At 43.7% G+C, this 16,377-nt stretch overlaps 1 protein-coding gene across 1 annotated transcript in view; it reads right to left on the bottom strand.

Moving 5' to 3' along the window:
* The window catches only part of LOC126457376 (sodium/potassium-transporting ATPase subunit beta-2-like), a 173,544-nt gene extending 157,728 nt beyond the window's left edge, over positions 1-15,816 (bottom strand). Inside the window, exon 1 of the mRNA XM_050093627.1 lies at positions 15,609-15,816. Within this exon, the coding sequence (XP_049949584.1) occupies positions 15,609-15,768 (160 nt within the window). The 5' untranslated portion in view covers positions 15,769-15,816. The remainder of the gene's footprint in view (positions 1-15,608) is intronic.
* Between the last annotated feature and the right edge of the window lie 561 nt (positions 15,817-16,377).

Genomic DNA, 16,377 nt, shown 5'->3' with positions numbered 1-16,377 from the left:
CTTCTCTGTTTGGGGGACAGTGGAGCTATTATTAAAGGGGAACATGAACGAGCAGCGGTTCAGAAAGTGGCGCGTGATTTTGGCATGGATACGAGTCACTACTTGCGACAATGCACTAATTCGTAACGTCATCCACCTGCAAAACCAAAACATTGTTAGTGAATCGTTCAGCAAAATGAGCACTGTATTATGAGTTTCAGGATACAACTCTGATTTCATTTTTCCCTTGCTCATGATCTGCTCGAACAGTTCTGAAACGGCAAATTTAAAATTTACGGGTACATTCATATCTACATTTAAATCTAAATGACTCCTCTTCAATTCACACTTAAGTGTCGGGCAGAAGGTTCTTCGATCCAACAACAGACTATTTCCGTACCGTTCCACACTCTAACAGCCCGCAGAGAAAAGGAACACTTAAATATTTCTGTACGAGATCCGATTTCCCTGATGTTATTACGATGATAATTTCCCCCTATGTAAGTTGGCCACAGTAAAATATTTTCCCATTCAGAGGAGAAAGTTGGTGACTGAAATTTCGTGAAACGATCTCGCCGTAATGAAAAGCGCAATTGTTTCAATGAGTGCCATCCCAACTCGCTTATCATATTCGTCACGCTCTCTGCCTTATTTCCGATAGTACAAAACGAGCTGCCCTTCTTTCAATTTTTTTTTGACGTCCTTCGTCAATCCTACCTGACAAGGATCCCGTAATGCACAGCAATACTCTAGCAGAGGACCAACAAGCGTCTCTTTGGTAGACGTGTTGCATCTTCCAAGCATTCTGCGAATAAAATGTAGTCTTTGGTTTGCCTTCCCTGCAACATTATATGTATGATCGTTTCAACTTAACTTCTTCGTAATTGAAAGACCTAGGTATTTAGTCGAATTGACAGCCTTTAAATGTGTGTGATTGATCGCCCAATACTGTACTCCTGTGGATTACCTCACAATTTTCCTTATTGAGAGACAACTGTCACTTTTCGCACCATTTAGATTTCACGGGTGAGTCAATTTTCAACCGGCTTTCTGGTGATTTTTACTAGCCAGCATTACCTGAAAACTATGTAAGAGGGCTCCTAATTCTTTTAATAGGAACAGCAGAGGGCCTGTAATACTTCCTCGGGGAACGCCGGATATCACTTCTATTGTACTCGATGATTCTCCGTCGATTAATACGTACTGTGACCTTACTGAGAGTGTCGGATGTAGTCGCACAACCTAAGCGCTACTTGTAGCCACGAAATTTGATTAGAAGTCACTTGTGGGGAACGGTGTCAAAAGATTGCTGGAAATCTAGAAATATGGAATCAATTTGCAATCGCCTGTCGGTGGCACAGCTGAAACAACTGAAACCGAGTAAAACTGAGACTTACATGCGAACAAGAATTAAATTTATAATATGTATCAAACTTGGAAATTAAAGGCAGATAAGGGAAAAGTATTTAAAACTCAGATCGGGAATGTGGTCTGACATACGTTCTTCGCAAGTGAACAAGAATCTATTGCACTTACGGCATGCATTTTAGAGCCCATATATAGTTGATATTTGTTTGCTGTTTTGGTCCACACTATCACCTGTGAAAATTGCCTATCCTACAATCTTAGCAACAACAATACCGGTGCATTTATTCCACTGTCAGACTATCTGAGCGATTTTAACTTATAACTTTCGACTCGTTCGTTTCCGGACCAGAGTTTCTTACCTCAGGTTGATTCGTTTGCCCTTCTTCAACATCCATGAAAATCTGTAACATCATCAAGGAATCTCATTTTATAACAGGAGGAAAGAGGATGGGGGATATTTATAGATACGGGCCGCAAACGGGGAAATTCACTGACATAAGCGACTTTGACAAAGGGTAGATTTTTATCGCCTGTGGCCTGACAACAAGGATCTCGGAAGTGGCGAAACTAGTGTGCTGTTTGCGTGCTACTGTCGTGAGGAAGGCTGGAAAGCGACTGGAGGAGGATGAAACAACGAGTAGGCGAACGAGGTGTTGGACGTCCACATCTCACCTCATAAGGTGAATGTCGGAGGCTTGCCCGGTCTGTAAAGCGGGACAGGCGGCGATTTGTGGCAGATCTCGACGGCAGAGTACAAAGTTGGTGCAGACAAAAGTATTTCGGAGCACACAGTTCAGCGCACATTGTGAACATGGGGCTCCTCAACAGACGTATCCTTGTTGACCGTCAGTCGGGAGTGGAGTAGGAGCGGAACCATCGAGGTTGGACCTTGGATCAATGGAAACATGTCGTCAGATGAATCGCGTTACTTGTCACACCAGGTTCGATGGTCATATACAAATATGCTGTCATCCAAGCAAGCGCTTCTCGGATCATGCACAGCGCCATGGGCGCAGGCCGGGGAGAGTACGGGGGACATTCACCTGCGATTCCATCCATGGACGTCTGGTAGTAACGTACGACATCGTGACGTATGTGGACTGCGTGAACATTACTGGACGCCATTTTCATCTCCTCTTGCCTGATTTCCTCTCCGACGGCGATGGCATCTTCCAACAGCAGGACTGTCAGTTTCACCATTCCAAAATCGTGCCGTAGTGGGTAGTGAACACAGTCTGATGCCACTAAATTTGTGTCATCTGAAACCGATGAAACACATCTGGCATGGTAACGGGCGGCTGCTCTGCGTCTACAAACCACCGACCCATAATTTACGGGAACTGCGTGAGCTTTGCGTCGACATCTGGTGCCATACACTTCTGGAAACCTGTCAAAGAGTGCTGGAATCCGTGTCATGAAGAATCGCTGCTCTACTGCGATCCAAAAGTGGGCACACACACTATTAAGGCGATGGTCATGAAGTTTTGTCTCATTAATTTTCGATTCTCAATTATGTGAGATACGCAGTTTTGATTCAAACCTGCAGTTATTTGGTGACTCTTTTCCGTGACTGCCATAGAATAAGAGATAGCATTTCCATCTTACCTTTATTTTCATCCTTCGTCGGCGAAAAGTGCAAATGACTTCTAAGAAGATATATATTTTTTGGTCTAGTGAGTGTATATTCGATTACGAAAGATATAACGTGAGAGCAAACGAACTACGTATGTTAACGCCTGGGGAACTATGTGATGTGGCAGCAAATGTATTCGGCCAGTAGAAGCGGGTTTTCCCTGGTCGTTCGACTCATATCGTTGAGGTTGAAAAGTCTCCACCAACAGCAGAAATATAAGGGGCGTTCAGTAAATGATGCAACACATTTTTATCTCCGCCAGTTTCGGTTGAAAGAATGCGAAATTTGTTGTGGGACATTGTGGATTAGTCACGCTGCAGCCCCTATAATTTCAAGGATTTCCTATAGGTGGCGACGCTACAGTAGCCTTCAAAACGGCCCCTGTGACGGAGATGTGTTCCAAGCAGAGAGTTTCTTTTGGCGGAAAACCAGAGCATCGCAGATATTCATAGGCACTTGCAGAACGTCTACGGAGACCTGGCAGTGAACAAAAGCAAGGTGAGTCCTTGGTGAGGCGTCTGTCATCATCGCAAGGTCGCGCAAACCTGTCCGATCACCGCATGCTCGGCTGCTGCACACAGCTGTCTCTTGCAATGTTGGAATGTGCGGATACTCTCATTGGAGGTGATCGACGGATCACGGTGGAACACCTTGCTGCTCAACTGGAGTCTCTGTTCGTAGTGCTGACACCAACCAGCTAGAGTGCTCAACGTATGTGCCCACTGCTTTCCTTGGCGTATAACAGAAGACCATAAATAGCATGCTGGGCGGCCGCACGCAGCTATGACTCTTCCAATGTAGGAATGTGCGGACACTCTCATTGGAAGTGATCGACGGATCACAGCGGAACACCTTGCTGCTCAACTGGAGTCTCTGTTCGTAGTGCTGACATCACCCAGCTAGAGTGTTCAAACGTATGTGCCCGCTGCTTTCCTCGGCGCATAACAGAAGAGCACAAAGAGCAACGGAGGACCATCTGTGCCGAATTTCCTAAGCGTTACGAGGCTGACCGTGACATGTTTTTGTCGGTCATCGTCAAAGGCGATGAACATGGGTTCATCACTTCGAACCGGAAACAAAACGACAATTTATGGAGTGGCAGCACACCACCTCTCCACCGAAGAAAAAGTTGAAAGCCGCATCCTCAGTAGGTAAAGCCATGGCGACGGTTTTCTGGGATTCTGAAGGTGTTATGTTGTTTGATGTCCTCGCTCATGGTGCATCAATCAGCTCTGAAGGGAGCTGTGCTATTTTCAGGAAATAATAGAAGAAACGATTTCGGCTTGTTCATCGCCACAAAACTGCAAATTAAGTTTTCCTCTTTCATGACAGCGTAAGGCCTCATCCAAGTCTGCGCACCCGAGAAGAGGTCAGAAAACTTCACTGAACTCTTCTTCCCCATGCACCTACTGCCCGGATCTTGTACCTTTCGACTTCCAATGAAGGATGCACTCCGCAGGTAGCAGAACGTGGATGATGGAGAGGTTATTGATGCAGTAAGACGTTGGTTCCGACGTCGACCAGCAGAACAGTACTAAGCGGACATACCGGCCGTCATAGTAGGATGGCACAAGAGCGTCGCGTCGCACTCATCTGAGATTATGTCGAAAAATAGGGTTTTGTAGAAAAAAAGAGTGGGGAATAATATGCTGTATTTGAATCCCGAATAAATCCAACCTGCTGTCATGAAAAAGTGTTGTATTACTTCTTGGAAGCCGCTCGTAAATCAGCTGCACGTAATTGTTCGATATGTGAGCTGAGAAACACTGGTGTGACAGAGCTCTGGAATGGATGCTGGGTGTCTGCCGGTACGGGATAAGTGCCCGGACGCCCCCTAAGCGGGAGAATGTCGCGGCAGGAAGCGGCACCGTTTAAATATACGGAGCGGCGCGTGGGACACAGGCCAAGCTTAGAGTGCCAACGGGAGATGCTCCGCCAACCAACCACTGGCTGCCATCTCGCAGCCACCACGCAGCTGTGTGCAGTCCAGACACTCGCCAGTTGCGGTGCGACACACGAGCTACAGAAGAAAAATACAATAAAGATTCTTAGCGTTTCTTTACATTGTTTTAAATTTGTTCGCTAGAATATAGTCGGAGTTCTTAAATACAGCTGAAATCGCGCATCTCTTTTTTTGTATTCTTACAGAGAATACAATGAAACGGGTGTCGCTGCTTTAGGAGGCAGGATCTTGATTGTTATTCGCAACAGCAACTTTAATGTGGAGCCTAAGCTGCTAGTGATTCTGTACCGATTGTGTGGAGGGTACATTCGTGTGCAACTATGGGTAGTACTATAAGATAGTTCGCTATCGATGCTGATGTGCGCAGGAAAGACTCATCGTTGAAGGTTCGTGTGACACTGCAACTTGACCTGTGGTCTAGGGGTAGTGTCTTCGACTGGTAATCAAAAGGTTCTGGTTCGCCGGTTCGAAGTTACGCCCTGTTTAAACCTTATGTATAAAAATCACCAACAATAACGGCCGAAGACTTCCGTCATAAGAAGTTACCAAAATGGTTCAAATGGCTCTAAGCTCTATGGGACTTAACATCTGAGGTCATCAGTCCCCTAGACTTAGAACTACGTAAACCTAACCAACCTAAGGACATCACACACTTCCATGCCTGCGGCAGGATTCGAACCTGCGACCGTAGCAGCCGCGTGGTTCTGGACTCAAGCGCCTAGAACCGCGCGGCCACAGCGGCCGGCAAGAAGTTACCCTCGTTCTTCAAGCAACCTTGTCAAAGACGGCGGAGGAGCGGACATAGGTTCAGGGCACTCTCTTGACTTTGGAGTGAAGCTGCCCCTAAAAGGCGGAAGAATAAGGAATGGTTAACGGCATGAGGATTTGAAGCCATTGGAAACCGCTGTATTGAAGACACATCAGGTGTATCCACAGGACTGTAACTGAAAATGTATCGCGATCTTCGCGAGAGGACTGCCAAGGGAGATGTGATCATGAGCAAAAGATGGAATAACCAACGGAAGAATAGTATTCAATGAGTCGGAGGGTGAAATGTGAAAAGTCTGAAAATGGTAGGGAAGTTAGAAAATCTAAAATGGAAAAACAAAGGCTCAAGTCTAGATACAGAGAAGTGAAATGGTAAGAAGACACGGATTTCTGGTCAGATGAGTATAGGGTAACATCAAGACGAGCAGAAAATGGTTTAACGGTAGTAATGTAGGGCAGAGAGTGTGCTACTGTGAACGGTTCAGTGATACGGTTGTTCCCATCAGATCCAACAGCAAACCAACAAGGCCGACAACGATAGTTCAGATATACATGCCGACGTCGCAAGCAGAAGAAGGAGAGGTAGAGAAAGTATCTGGAGATACGGAACGGATAATTTAGTATATGAAGGGAGGTGAAAACTTACCAATCTTGGGGAATTGGAATGGAATGCGGCTATAGGGGAAGGAGCAGAAGAAAGAGTTATTGGAGAATATGGGCTTGATAGTGGGAATGAGAGAGGAGGAAAAATAATTGATTTGTGCAATACATTTTAGTTAGTGACAGCACATGAACGATTCAAAAATAACAAGAGGAGGGGGAATACTTAGAACGCGCCTCGAGGTACTAGAAGATTCCAGTTGGATTACATGATGGTCACACAGAGGATCCGACATCAGAATCTGGGTTATAAGCCGTACCCAAGAGCAGATATAGACTCATATCACAATTTAGTATTGATGAAGAGTAGACTGAAGTTTAAGAGAATCCTACAGAAGAATCAGTGTGGGAAGAAGTGGGGTACTTAAGTAATGAGGAATGATGAGACGCCTTTGAAGTTCGCTGAAGATGCGAATACTGCGGTAAGGAATACTACAGTAGGCAGTTCAGAGGGAGAGGCGCGACCATCTCTAAAAAGAGAAGTCACAGACGTCGGAAACACAAACATACGTGCATTTCAGTATGAAACGAATACTTCGAATGAGCGACGGGAGAAGGAAGTACAAAAATATTAGGAGAAAAACAGGAATACAGAGATATAAATCACTCAGAAGTAAAATAAATAGAAGGTGCTGGGAATTAAGGCGAAATGGCTGCAGAAAAATGTGAAGAAATCGAAAAAGAAATGATCGTCGGAGGACTTTTCTGTTGACGCGATAGAAGAAAAAATTGGAGTCGTAATTTAATACAGCAGATGAAAATAAAGCCAACTACATACCACAAGAAGTGCGTTTAAAAGAAATTTGGGAGACTTGAGATTAAATTATAAGGCAGATGGGGTGGATAACATTCATTTGGAATTTCTGAAATTGTTGGTGGAAATGGCAACCAAAGGACCATTCGAGTAGGTGTGTAGATTCTATGAGACTGGTGACGTAACATCAGACTATCGGAAAAATATCACATATTCTATACCGAACATAGCAAGGACAGATATATATGGAAACTATCGCACAATCATATAATCAGCTCATGCATCCAAGCTGTTGACAAAAATAATATAAAAAAGATGGGATAATAACGTAAAATCTGCACCAGGGAATGTAAGTAAAATACAGGAAAGGTCCCAGGAAAATCTAATGCATCTGGAAGGCAAATCGCTTACAAGACTCTAGACCAACCAATTCTTCTGTGCCATGAGGAATATGTATGTAGGCTAGATGTGGAACTAAATAAACGCACTTCTTGTGGTATGTAGTTGGCTTTATTTTCATCTGCTGTATGTTTTGTTAGTTTAAATAATGTCTGGTGGTTTAGTGTCTTTACAACTCGACACACACCGATCACTTATCACCCTCGAAGAATTCCATTTGATTCCCATTTAATCGGAGATGGTTTCATCGCAGTGTCAAAACGCGGACGAATTACCGGTGAAGCGCCGGCCGGAGTGCCCGTGCGGTTCTGGGCGCTGCAGTCTGGAGCCGAGCGATCGCTATGGTCGCAGGTTCGAATCCTGCTTCGGGCATGGATGTGTGTGATGTCCTTAGGTTAGTTAGGTTTAAGTAGTTCTAAGTTCTAGGGGACTGATGAGCTCAGAAGTTAAGTCCCATAGTGCTCAGAGCCATTGCCGGTGAAGCAATGTAGCCTCGCCAAGCTCCCTCGCTTTCACATCAGGGAGTGAGGAGGGGAGTGCAGAGTTCATTGACTGGTCGAATAGTCGGTCGGCAGAGATACATCACTAGCAGAGAGGAAGGGCTGAGAAGAAGCGGCTGTGACCTGTAGCATGCTCCGCACCTGTGTATACATTCGTTTAGTGCAGCCACAACTGAAAACCTAAACCGAGGAGGCCGATGGGATATTAGAATCCTGGTTCTCACGAATATTAATCCAGTCTCCCTTTCGAGTGGCGAAGTCTGTCAGTACAGCTGCATTCGAAATAAAAATTTTTATTCAACGCATATGGGTACAATTACTTATCGTAAATGTCTCTCTTCCACTGACGAAATTTGAATTATGTAACTATCCTCGTCATTTGGATTTGCAGCTCCTTGTGTTCACCGTGTTTGCAGTTAAAATTGTAGGATGTGAGGTCCGCCAGTTATGCAAAACACCGTTTTTTCTCAGTACCTAAACATGTTTCAGCATCACTGCGCAATCATCAGTGGGATTCCGTTTTATTTATTCTGTAGTGTGAACATCTTTATTAAATGATTACAAAATTATGAGGATGTTTAATTCAAACAATGGTTCGTTTCTTTTTGTTAATACCTTTACACTTGGTGTGCGTGAGTTTTCTGGATCACTTGTGTATTATTTAAAAAAATGGCTCTGAGCACTATGGGACTTAACATCTGAGGTCAGCAGTCCCCTAGAACTTAGAACTACTTAAACCTAACTAACCTAAGGACATCACACACATCAATGCCCGAGGCAGGATTCGAACCTGCGACCGTAGGGGGTCGCGCGGTTCCAGACTCAAGCGCCTAGAACCGCTCGGCCACAGCGGCCAGCGTGTATTATTAACTGCAGGTAGCTTGTCATGTGCAACCAAACGATGTTGATAACAAATTTTTGCTGGGAGTGAACCTATCATCTAGAATTTAATTTAGTCTGTCGCGATATTTCGTACCTATATTCGTCTTTACTTACGTTTTCGTGTGGTAAGCCCTTTAATTCTCCGCGTCATGGTGAGTTGTCGTATGCACACGTAAATATTACATGTATTTTCCACAAATAAGGTCGTAAAAGCACTTTTCACTTCACCAAAACACATTGTGATTATGGTTGTTGTGTGACCCAGCCCAGTCAATGTTCATTTGTTCACCAGAGAGTTTGGCGCCAACTTTGAATTTCGTTTACATTTTATCTGTGTGTGTGTTTTCTATACGCTTCTTAGCTGTTTGTGTTGTCTTTTACATGGTGTTTCTTTAATGTGTAAATGATGAGTCTTTGCAGATTGTAGTGTATCATTTTGTGTGTGTTTGTGTGTGTGTGAAAGTCCACCCCCCCCCCCCCCCCCACACACACACACACAAACATAAAATGTAAACAAAATTCAAATTTGGTGCCGAACTCTCTGGTGAACAAATGAACACTGACGGGCTGGGACACACAACAGCTACAATCACACTGTGTTTTGGTGAAGTGAAAAGTGCTTTTACGAACTTATTTGTGGAAAACATGTGTTGTATTTACGTGTGCATCACGACACCTCAGCATGATGTGGAGGATAAAAGGGCTTGCCACACGAAAACATAAGTAAAAACGAATACAGGCGCGAAATATCGTGACAAACTAAATTACATTCTAGATGATAGGTTAACTCTCAGTAAAATTTCTCATCAATATCGTTTGGTTGCAGATGACAAGCTACCTGTAGTAAATAATACACAAGTGATCCAGAAAAATCACGCACACCAAGTCTAACGGTTTAACAAAAAGAAACGAACTATTGTTTGAACTAAACATCCACTAATTTTGTAATCATTTAATAAAGACATTCACATTACAGAATAAATAACACGGAAACCCACTGATGGTAGCACAGTGGTGGTGAAACATGATTGGGTACTGAGAAAAAATGTGTTTTGAATAACTGGCGGACCTCAAATCCTACAATTATAATTATCCTGTAAGAGGGTAGTAAATAGCTGCTAGTTTTCAGTTAAGACGTTACGTCCTCATTTTGTCTACTATAGTAACAGTGATAAATGAATTTCAACTAAGATAATAACAAAGCTCTTGAAGAATTTAGAAGTACTGACAAGGTATGGAACGTATTTGTACGTATATTGAAACCATTTTAGCAGTGTTTTGTCCTTTAATCCACTACATATCACGTAGCGGACGACAATTTATGCAGTCACAACGTTAAATTACAGATATTCTCATTTTCATATGTTTCTATTGCTTTTTTGTGGGTAACACCCCATGAGATGAAATAGTAAACAGTCATTGTAACCTTCACCTCCTGCTTTCAAAGAAACGTTTTAGTAATTCATCATTAAATACACGCAACTAATAAGATGTGAGGACTCTCCCATTACTAAAGCTTCCACCCTTTCAAGTAGTGTTAACACAGCATTGGGTAATACTCGCCTCCGTGAACAGAAAGGCTTATAATTTACGTAATTTTCTGAGCAGAAATGTGCTTCTAACAGTTTGATATTCTTAATTGCTTGAACTCCGACTGCATTTCTGTTGATTATATCGTATTCTGGTTGCCTCGAAATAATTCAGTTTTAAATGTTTATGTATGATACAATAGTGTTTCTACGATCTTGAACAACTTACAGCTTTTATATTTGAAGGTTTAATTATAACTGTTGCGCTAAATCAGCTCGGAAAGTCTGCTAAGACACCTCTTGATACCCTATTGTCCAACAGTTACGTCCAGGACACTGCAAACGACCCTTGCTCAGTTCCGTTACGGCGGCTCTCATACCAGACTGAAGTATGTGTGTCAGACTAAGGTATGCAATGGCTAGGACGCGAGCTGTCTGTGATATTGTATGGTTGGTTTGGTCATCTGTTTTTTTCGTAAATGTTTCTGCCTGTGTTACTGGAATCACTGAAACTTTTGGTCGTATGAATGTATTTTGCGGTTATACGTGAATCCACAATATCATAGAATTACGTAGCATCTCGCTCGTGATACGTGTCATTAAGGGATAGCTGACAGCTGTGACAACAAATGTGTCAAAAACAGTTTATCTGTCTGGCTCACCTAATCCACTTCTCTCGCGAAGCACACCATATATCTGTCTTAGGCTCCTTCTTCGTGTAGAATTCTTTACTTCGTCACACACACACACACACACACACACACACACACACACACGCACACACACACAGACACACACGCACACACACACATATGTAGGAACTGAAAATTCGCTATCTGGTTAGTGCACAGCGAAACTGTCGCTAAGGAGGGAAAGTTCAATAGAAGACTATAAAACAAAAAGAAGTTCAGTATCGAAAGTAATATATATCTAAAAACACCCACGAAAATGTTGGCAACAAATGCAACATTTAAGCATTGTCAGATTATTACGTTATATGTAACTCACTGAAAGCATGTTTATGAGAATTAGGGGCTTTAATCCCTGCCATTCTGATGTAGATTATCCATTGCAGGTGAAAGGTGAAACAGTGCGTTAAAAAATGACTGCGGCCAATTTTCTACCCTGTTTTCGTTCAAATGAAATAATGCGCTCTCCGTTTTCACTCCCTCCCCCCTCCCTCTCTACCTCCCTCTCCATCCACGCCCCCCCCCCTCTCTCTCTCTCTCTCTCACACACACACACACACACACACACGGCTAAGCAAGAAAATATGTATTCATGGGTTGGTAACACACAGAACTTGCACAGAAAACTAATGATTGAACATAAACACTGTACTGAATGCAGAGCACGTGAAACTACGGTACTGTTTCTTCTGAGAAGTTTTAATAAAGTGAGATGAAGTGGAAATAGCACTAACGTAGTGTAAGAAAAAGTAGGTTAAAAAAAGGCGAGAAAATGGCAAGAGTGAATGTGTAACCAATATTCTTGCGATCTCAAAGAAAAAAAAATTGTTTGCAGAATATGATTATAAGGGTTCAAATGGCTCTGAGCACTATGGGACTTAACATCTAAGGTCATCAGTCCCCTAGAACTTAGAACTACTTAAACCTAACTAACCTAAGGACATCACACACATCCATGCCCGAGGCAGGATTCGAACCTGCGACCGTAGCGACCGCGCGGTTCCAGACTGAAGCGCCTTCAACCGCTTGGCCACACCGGCCGGCGATAATAAGGGTCAAAAACGCCTTAAATAAATAATAAATACCAAGATGTGCAGACGCTATGTAGCAATGTTTCCAGAATGACCACAGAAGATGCTTTATAAATAAAAATCGAAACGTTTTCGGTGGAGAATAGTCTGTATTTGCACTAAGCTTAAGATGGAAAACCAGAAACAATTGAAATAATGCTCCCTCTGTAATGTGTTACATTCTCGAAGTCCCGTTAACTTATATCCTTCTTTACATGATACATTACAATGCAGCTTCACTGCCACGCGATAAAACTTGTAGTTCGAAATTTAGCAGTACTAGCCAAAGATCTTGAAAATGTTATACAAAATAAATAAGGATATGCCTCTTCTGGATACTAGAACTGTATGGAATAAAGCTTCTGGTTAATAATAATGTCGTCTATAGCGGGCAACTATACAAGCTTTGCAACCGATTTGTAAGCCAATAACGTAATATTCTTTGTCATTTAGGCCAACCATTTTATTCATCTGTAACGAATTTTCTTTTTATTCATCTGTAACGAACATTTTTTTCCGAGGTTTGCGAGCGACGAGCACAGCAGTACAATAATATTCAACGTTAACTACTATTTTATTTCATCCAGCACGCGTTTCGACTACCACTCAACCGTCATTAGGAAGATTATTTAATCTTTTACATTTTTTATTAACTTTAGTGGTTCACATATACATACTACGCACGCTACAATGGCTCTACTTTCATTACACACGCAAAAGACCTCATAACCCTAATGTTGCACTTATGGCTGTGGAAGAACGGCATGTGTACACGCTACTACAGCAATTTAGTGCCCGAAGCACAATGAAATTTCCCTGACGGTGACTGTCATGGCAACCGTAACGTATAGCGGCCCGTGTAAAAGAGTGACTTGCACAATATAGTGTTTTATATGTGAAGCTTTAGTCGTAACAGAAGCTTGGAAACGCTGGCGTGCGCCTTGTAGTCTGGGATAACAGCTCGCAAGCGAGCGCTGAGCACGACGTCATTATCAGACTGAGTATCTATCAGCGGCCGGCCGAGTCGGCCCAGGGTGCTGTGACCGGCTTTCTTTCCCGTTACGAATAAATAAAGTTACGAAACGCTGCTGATGGCGCCGGCTTGCGACAGGTGGCTCGAGGCGAACCACGCAGGTGTGGGGACCATCTCTCCCGTTCACTCACTCTCGTCCTTCACTGGCGGACGATTCTGTAAGAGGGCGAGGATGCTGCGTGGACGAGTTGTCGGAACTCATCCACAGCGCTTACGCGGAAAACCACAACACAGTCACTTCTGGCTACAGGCGATAGCGGTTTTGCTTTCGATGTCGTTACCCATTTAGGATATCTTATGGATTAAAGTCACGATAAGCGTAATGATGTTCAGCGTGTGACTTGGACCGCAGCTACACCGGAATTAATTTAACGTAATTCGTGAGCGGCTTCTGATTATTAACAGACAGTGGCTACGTCCTTATTTCTGTTCGAGAACACGCCTTTAGTACAGGAGATGTTATAGGAGAGAAACAACTGTAAACTGCTTTTAAACACTGACGAAATCATCTCGGGTTATCAGCTGAGTAACGGCTTCGTCCTGATGGAACGTTTCAACGAGATTCCTTCTCGTCATCTTCGGGTAAAGTCAAGCGATCAGAAAATGACGAGTAGGTAACTTCCAAATACGTAACATCAGAATGACAAGATTATTTAGATGGTAACGTTTGATTTCTCCTATTTTCAGAGAAAACCTTAATTTCCATAAACATTTGAAAGTTAGCTGCCAGGGTAAGATATCTAAGTTACTTCACAGTATTGCTGATGCTTCCATCTCTCCAGTGCGATGCAGAACTAATATTTAAACAAATGAACGGCAAAGAAGTCATTGAATGTCACGCAATCTATTTCTGTCTTAAAGCTTATGTCACTTCATTAACCATTTTCAACTGCATTTTGTCGCCTGTCATCATGCGCAGTTGGGAGCAAGCAAAATCTTTGACTAAGGTGATTGTTATCGCGACTGTTGCAAGTTATCACCAGAATAACTGCAACATGCGCAGTTATATACTAAGACGTGTTATATGATCAATCTGTTCTAATACACGATCAAATAGTGACAATATCTCAACTTGCTGCGAAGTCTGGCAACTAGATGTAGATGTCAAGAAATGTAACATTATGCGATCAATGTAGCGATCAACGAGACTATGTGACGAACACCAGCTGATGGGTTACTTTCTTGGGTGGCATCTATAACAAGCTGAGAAAACGTAAAGAATATACAATAGAGTACAGTAGGGTTGGTTACCAGTTTGTACGGTTTGCGAGAGCGCGTAGCAGGCTTTCGTGGCCGTGGAAATTGCCGTTGACCAGAAAATCTTTCGAGTCGTTAGGCCGCGTCACATTGTTCTTCATACTTCCTCTACGCTTGACGTTTCGATCCCTGTGTTGTGATCTTCTTCTGGATTCTACTAGTATCCCTGCACGGTTAGTTCAGGGACCCCAACAGAGACTTCGAAACGTCAAGCGTTGCCGAATTTTGAAGAATGTGACGCGGTCTAATGACTTAGATTTTATCATCAGAAATGATCTCACCAGTGATAACCCTACAGCTGTTTAAATCAGAGATCTGTGTCACCAGACACAGTTTAGTCGAGTGTAGGGTTTATTTTTGTGTGAGTAGTTCAGATGGAAGGATTCACTTGTAAAGAAGGTTTCTCACATACTGTACTATATGGAAGAAAATCAGTACATTATAGCTAAAAATTACCATACATCTGTGCCAAGGACGGGTACTCGTATTATCTCCATAACAAGAATTTCAAGTGGTTCAAATCCTACAACAAGTCATATTTACCTATGATCAGAAAAACTGTTTTGAGGACTATTAGGTCTCGTATTCTATAGCATTAAAGGCGAAAAGTAAGAAATTTGCCCAAGATGTGTAAACGCTGCCTGAAGCTAGTTTGATAAAATAAATCGTTTGTTCAACGAAATTACGTATTTTTCCCCCGCAGATGCGTGTCAGCTGTTAATAACTGGCGAACATTTACGTAGAAACCAGTTTCAAAGTATATACTGTCACTGAAAAATATGTTGTTCAGAAACAGACAATCTCTCCTCTAGAGCCAGTGAAGAATTAGACAAATTAGTACTCATACACACACATACATGCAGATTTGGTTGTCCCGCTCTTTCCGCAGATCGAAGATGAAAAAGCGATAATATATGCTACAATAAACACGTATCTGTAGATCTATTTCCGTCGATCTCAACGCTGGAGTCATTGACATCTGCTGAGGCGAACAAAGACGACGATGAGAGAAGTGCAGTATTACGCGGTACGCAGCAACGAGAACACAACCACACTCGCAGAACAGAGAGCTAGCTAGTGCGGACGAGCAGTTCTGGTACGGCTGCCTTGGAGTCGAGACTTACCCCAACTCTTGGCGGTCCTGCCGAGGAACTGCTTGGTGGACGGGTTCCAGATCTCGAGCTTGAAAGACTCCCACTTGCCGAGCGCGCTGGGCCGCATGTACGGGAAGGGATCCTCGTCATTGTTGGCGACGGTGGTGGTGACTGTGGTGGTGGGCGCCATGGTGCTCGCGCGGCCGCGTCTCGGCGTGGACTGAGCGCTGCGGGCGCGCCGCCGTCCGCGCTGGGCTGGTTATTTCTGCCCGCGCCGCCTGGGGGCGCTGCCAGCCGCAGCCGTGGCCACGAGCGGCCCGGCCCGCTGGCTTATCGTACGCGCCGCCTTATCGCACACGTGATACCCCACCGCTTCCCGGAGACGCCGCACGCTCTTTGCGCCTTTTAGGTGAGCGACGGGCTATCCGCCAAAGGCTAAGAGCCGTTTCCTCAGTGCTCCGATACCAAATCGTGCATTCCTTTCGGCGCCCGCAAGGGGGAGGGGGGGGGGGGGGGGAGGCAACAGGGGGCGCTTCCCTCCTCCTGGAATACGGAATTCACAATATACATAAACGACCTTGTGGATAACATCGGAAGTTCACTGAGGATTTTTGCGGATGATGCTGTGGTATATCGAGAGGTTGTAACAATGGAAAATTGTACTGAAATGCAGGAGGATCTGCAACCAATTGACACATGGTGCAGGGAATGACAATTGAATCTCAATGTTGTTGTTGTTGTTATTGTCTACAGTCCTGAGACTGGTTTGATGCAGCTCTCCATGCTGCTCTATACTGTG

Source organism: Schistocerca serialis, chromosome 2 (assembly GCF_023864345.2).
Source record: "Schistocerca serialis cubense isolate TAMUIC-IGC-003099 chromosome 2, iqSchSeri2.2, whole genome shotgun sequence".
Classification (NCBI taxonomy): Eukaryota; Metazoa; Arthropoda; class Insecta; order Orthoptera; family Acrididae; genus Schistocerca; species Schistocerca serialis.
Note: the sequence above shows the minus strand (reverse complement) of the source record. Positions and strands in the feature narration are given on the sequence as shown.